Consider the following 6,000-nt stretch of genomic DNA (forward strand, 5'->3'; position numbering starts at 1 on the left):
TCGACTGAGCATTCATGAGTCAATTTAAAACAGAATGGGAATAATGTTCCCATTATTGAGAGCTTGGCCATTGGTTGTGGTGTGCTTCGAGGATTTGTGTTAGAGCCTCAACAAGCCACTCTATGTGAAGACTGAGCTGGCAGGGTAACATAATCAAAATGTTCTGCGAACAAAGAGACAGGGTATTGAAACATCAAATTACATAGAAGGGTTCATTGGATCTGCAGAACTACAGTGGATGGACTTCACTGCAGTCAAATTGGGGATCATCCACTTTGGATCAAAGTAGGAAATGATCAGTGTTATTTAAAGGACTAAAGGCTTGGAAGAAAGGAAATCTAAAGAAATTTAGAGTGCATGTGCAAGTAGCAAATCACAGTCTAAAACAAAAACAGTTGCATAAGTTATGGTAATGCTGGCCTGTGCTATTGAAGAGCTAGGATATGGAAGGGAGGGTGAAGGTTTGTTTGAACTTCATGTGGAGTAGTCTGTGCAGTCTGGGCTCTGCAATCTCATAATAAATATATTGGCCTTGGGACGGGAGTGGCGATTTGAGAAAATGTCTCCAGGGCTCCTCAGAGTAGGATGATGAGCAAAGGTTGCTTTCCTTCCTAAGATTTGGGATTATCAGAAGCATTTTGTTGGAATCTGCTTAGATTTTTGAATGCTGATAGGCTGCATGGAAGGACGCTGATTCTCTGACGCATGTGCTCTGAGGATGGCGGCAGGAACCACTTCCTCGCACCAATACCGAGAGGAAATCTGGAGCGTTCCCTAGAGAAAAGGTGTGGAATATTTTGTAAATATTTAAAATTCTTGGCCTTGTGACAGCCAAGAAAGGTGAGGCCAGTCCACGGAGAGTCTATGGAAGCAACGGGACTCTTCTTGGCCGACACACTATACCTTTAGGGCAGGGATGGGGAAACTATTTATTTTGTAAAGAAATCAAAGGCAATGGAAAATAACACCAGAGTTGTGTCACTGAAACAGATGTTCTCACCATCATCCCAACGTTGCTTGCCTAACCCTGCTAAGCACAGACTATAATATTGGGTACAAATCCAACAAGGTCCGGAAAGCAAGTAATCACTTCCAAGGTCAAAGAAAAGAGTGATCTAAATCCAAGAAGGTTCATTATAACCCACGGGTGGTTATTTTTTTAAACGTTATGCTGGGTTTTCTCAGCCACTCGGGGTTGGGAGGGGAGAGAGACGGAGAGAGGGAGGGAGGGTGGGAGGGAGGGAGGGAGGGAGGGAGGGAGGGAGGGAGGGAGGGAGGGAGGGAGGGAGGGAGGGAGGGAGGGAGGGGGGGGGAGGAGTGGAAATGGCAGCCAATTGTACTTTTCTGGACCTAACAAGCCCCTCTTGTTTAACCCAGAGTTGGCCGTGGCACCGTGCACGCAGCGGCCGGTGGAGCTGGTCTTCATGATCGACGGATCGGAGCGGATGGGTGAGAGCAACTTCCGGCATGTGCAGGAGTTTGTACAGAAGGTGGCCACCACCCTGCCCCTGGCCACGAGCGACGACGACACCACGAAGGCCCGCTTGGCCGTGGTGCAGTATGGTAGTGAGACCGAGCAGCAGCTCGCCTTTGGCTTCAGCCACAACAAGACCGACATCCTGGACTCTCTGGCTGCCATGAAGTACCTGGACTCAGCCTCCAATGTGGGCTCTGCCATCATCTACGGTATCCACACCCTGGTTGGCAAACCCGGCTCTGGCCCCCAGGCCACCCGGCTAGGGGCTGAGCTCTCCTTCGTTTTCATAACGGACGGCACCAGCGGTAACAGGAGCCTGGGCGAGGCGGTGGACGCCATGCGCAAGCACAATGTCGTGCCCACAATGATTGCGGTGGGTAAGGATGTGGACATGGATGTCCTGCAGCAGATTGGGTTAGGGGAGAGAGCTGCCATATTCCGGGCTGATGATTACTCCCATATCGTGCAGCCTAGCTTCTTTGAGAGACTTTTCATGTGGATCTGTTAAGGACTTTAAATTTGATGCCCTACCCTGCCCCAAGAAGGTTGGCGTAAGGTCTGACTCCAAGTACCTTTTTTTTATATATTAGTTTTATGTTATTCAGGAAAAGATAAAACAAGGTGCTTTCTTTTGTACTCATCAAATTATTTTTTCATCCTCACTTTCTCTTATCATTTTGTACATTTCTTGCTCACCAAACCTCAAGATTTACTGGGGTTGCCAACTCCGATTGAATGTTTCCCTGGCATTTTGGTCACACAAACCCACACGCACAGTGACCTGCCTCCAGAATCTTATCGGTCACATGGCGCCCTTTGTAATTTCTTTGTGCCCCACTGGTAAAGCAAGTAGCTAGCACATGACCCACTCGGACGATACTTCATCATCAAACATTTTCTTTCCCCCAAATCATAATAAAATTTATTCAGAGCTTACTTTACTTTTAAAACAAATATGCCTTTTTTTTAAACTTCCACAGTAAAGTTTCACTTTCCCCAATTTGCACAGATACCCTGACAATGCAGATTTAACGGGGAAATCCTGGAGATGCCGGGATGATCCTGGAGATTAATGAGGAACTTTCGGGTGATTTCAGGGTAATCCTGGAGATTAATAAGGAAATTTCTGAAGATGCCAAGATAATCCTGGAGATTAATAAGGACATTCCTGGTGATTTCAGGATAATCCTGGAGATTAATAAAGAAATTCCTGGAGATGCCAGGATAATCATGGAAATTAAAGAGGAAATTCCTGTAGAAGCCAGGGCTGTCTTGGAGATTCAGTAGGAAATTCCTGGAGATGCTGGGACAATCCTGAAGGGTGGGAAATGCTGCATCTTGTTGGCATGCTGAATATTCCTCTCCCCTTGTGCTTTGGCCGCTGACCTGGGCAGCTTGTTATTTTTAATGTTTTGTAACCTCTGTCACTGAACTGTGCACTGTTATCTCGAACCTCTGAAAATGTTAGGGAACATCGCTTGATGCCAAGGTTTTGAGATAGAAGCTGATCCTTGGATCAAAGCATCCTGACCTTCCCACTGCCCTCCAACAGGAAGGCAGCAATGGGAAAAACTAGGGCCAGAGAGCAGCATCTGACTGTTGCCACAGCTCTTCCCTCAGTCCCAAAACTCTTGCAATACATACAAGTAGATCCAATCCCAGTGTTTTATCCCAGCAGCATCACCCCAACCAAGCTGTCTACTCTCATGATAGAGTGCAGGACCGTGGCAAAATACTTCACACTGTAACTGGATACAGGGCTACAGAGAAATGCTGCCCATTGAAACTGGGTACCAAGGTGCAGAGAATTCTACAACTCTGGCTTCGGAAAAATACTCCCCATCCTTGGTACTGCTTCCAGGTACCATTGCCCTGGTAACATGCCACCAGTGTAGTAGTCTGTGTTCTGGTATTTAGCACAATCTGCCCATGTCAGTGTGATCCCCGGCACTATTTAAATTATGTAGTGGTTTATAACTGCCCATTAACCATAACCTACTGGTTGTTTTCAGAGCTGCTGACCTTGGTCCTCTGTTTAGTTTGGTGGAAACAATTGTGCAAATGGATCAGATCACACCTCAGAATGATACCACCAACGTAAACATAAATTGAAGTAAATAGCTTGTTGATGAGGTGCAGTTATGTTTTGCATAGAGAAACCCTCTTAACCTTCTCTAAGTGGGTCCCTATTTGGGCTCAGTACTGGACAGAGTTTGTGCGCAGCCAGATGCAGTGTATTAGTTGGTGAGAGCTGCAGGAATCTATGTAGTTGGGCCACGTTGTAATTGCAATCCAATATAGCTGGCAAAATGTACTTGCACAAATACTTCTTCCGAAATGCTGGGAAGGTTACAGATAAAATTAGAAGAATGGAATGGACCCTCAAATTGCAATCGCTCGATATGGTGCCACACATTCCAGCTTTCTAATGGTGCTATTTATATTACTATGGAAATGTAGACTTCCGTTAGTGGGGGTGTGATGCGGGGCTAGGGATGTTCTGTTCACCAGCAGGTGGCGGTATTGTTCAGCGTGTAATGAGAGACCTGTTCCACTCAGGAAATTAATTTTCAGTTTGGATAAAAACACTGACAGAAATGGAGGCAATTCCATTAAATAAAATGTACCCAAGTCAATTGCGTCTCTCAGATGCTGGTGAGGACTCTCTGTGTCTTTGCTGTTGTTCTTACTTTTGGTGTGCGGAAAATTTAGGTCTGGACCAAAGTAACTTGCCTTTGTTGAGCGCACGGCATGTGGGGCATTTGGAGCAAAAATTTGCAAAGTCTCTCTCACCACACCATCTCCTGCTTCTGTGCCTGGCCTATCGTTGGCTCCGATTATTGGGGGATGGCAGGGTTGGGTGGGCTGATGTTTATGATCTAAATGTTGGACAACGGGTTTGCATTCTCCCCACCACCACCCCAGTCCTTTATCACACACACAGCGGGAACACAGGTGTGACAGGTCTCTGCTAATGTTGGCTGTCCAATACCTCTGTTCTCTGCCTTAATGTCCAGCTCATTGCCAGCACGGTGAGGCTCACCAGACCTGCCGGGTGAAGCTGACACCCTTTCACTCTTTGACACCAAGTGCTGGTGGGTTGTGCCTGTTTTCCATTGGACAGCCGCAAAGCTTTGTAATATATATTTCCAGATTTATTTTGCATTGAAATAGTCATCAGTCATTCCACCGATGTATTTTCATACAGTCTTCTGCATCCAAATTTGAATAGTTCTGTACTGAATACCAAATAAATAAATGGATTTTTCCAAATATATCTCTGCCAATCTTTGCATAATTTGTGCAGGAGAACTGATGAATATTTGTAGGTTGATCATTGTCTGTTGCCCAGTGTGTATTGTATGTCGGCTTGTTATAGAGTCACAGAGAGATGCGGCATTGAAACAGGCCCTTCAAGCAACTGAGTGTACGACAACCATCAAACCCACTCACCCTATATTATCCCACTTTATTCTCCCCACATTTTCATCATGTCTTTCCTAAATTTCACCATTCACCTACATATGGGGAGTAATTTACAGTAGCCAGTTAACTGACCCATCCGCACATTTGGGTCAGCACAGGAACAGGCCCTATAACCCACGATGTCTTTGCCAAACTCGACATTCATTCCCCACATATCATGTACCTATCCAAAGCCTCGAGCACCACTAGAGGTCCACTACCGATTTTCTGACAATTGATGCTCCTTCATTTCCTTTAATCCAGACAAATTCGTAAAAGCGCACCTGAAATCCCCCCCCTGAAGTTCCCCCGAAATATATGGCGAAAAATAAGGTGGCCAATCTCACCTCATCGGGACTTCCGCACCGATTGATGGGTCGAAATTGCCCCTTGCGGCTGGGGCTCTGGAACTCCGGCCGGGCCAAAGCCGGCAGATACGTTCCCATAGCTAACTTCCAAGGCCGACTTTGCGGGCTGGTATCTCAGCTCCTCAAAGGCCTGGGCAGACCATTTTGGTACTTTTGAGACCTCTGTTGGTCTGGTAAACTGGATAATCCAAAAAAAGCTCTGGAACCAAGTGTGCCAGAAAATTGGTGGTGGGCCTGTATCATATTTGCCTCCCCAACCGCCCCTGACAATGCATTCCAGGCTCTATATAAAAAACATTTGTCCCGCACATCTCCTTTGGACTTTGCCAACACTCAGAATAAAGGAAAATCTCATCTTGGACATCAGCAGCCAATTCATCACCCTAAGACTGTGGCCTTTATGTTTAGACTCTCCATCCAGAGGGAACAATCTCTCCTCATCTCTCCTCGCAATCTCTCCCATGTTTAATTAGTATAAGAAAATAACTGCAGATGCTGGTACAAATCGAAGGTATTTATTCACAAAATGCTGGAGTAACTCAGCAGGTCAGGCAGCATCTCAGGAGAGAAGGAATGGGTGACGTTTCGGTTCGAGACCCTTCTTCAGACACATCCCATATTCATCCTAATTACATCATCCCATATTCTTCCAAACTCCAGCAAAATCATGCAAAGTCATGCACCAACCTG

General features: G+C 46.0%; 1 protein-coding gene across 1 annotated transcript in view; it reads left to right on the top strand.

Annotated features, from left to right (window-relative positions):
- Positions 1–4,715, top strand: part of col6a2 (collagen, type VI, alpha 2) — a 58,097-nt gene extending 53,382 nt beyond the window's left edge. The window contains exon 29 of the mRNA XM_078403676.1: positions 1,378–4,715. Within this exon, the coding sequence (XP_078259802.1) occupies positions 1,378–1,985 (608 nt within the window). The 3' untranslated portion in view covers positions 1,986–4,715. The remainder of the gene's footprint in view (positions 1–1,377) is intronic.
- Positions 4,716–6,000: the final 1,285 nt, after the last annotated feature.

Source organism: Rhinoraja longicauda, chromosome 8 (genome assembly GCF_053455715.1).
Source record: "Rhinoraja longicauda isolate Sanriku21f chromosome 8, sRhiLon1.1, whole genome shotgun sequence".
Classification (NCBI taxonomy): Eukaryota; Metazoa; Chordata; class Chondrichthyes; order Rajiformes; family Arhynchobatidae; genus Rhinoraja; species Rhinoraja longicauda.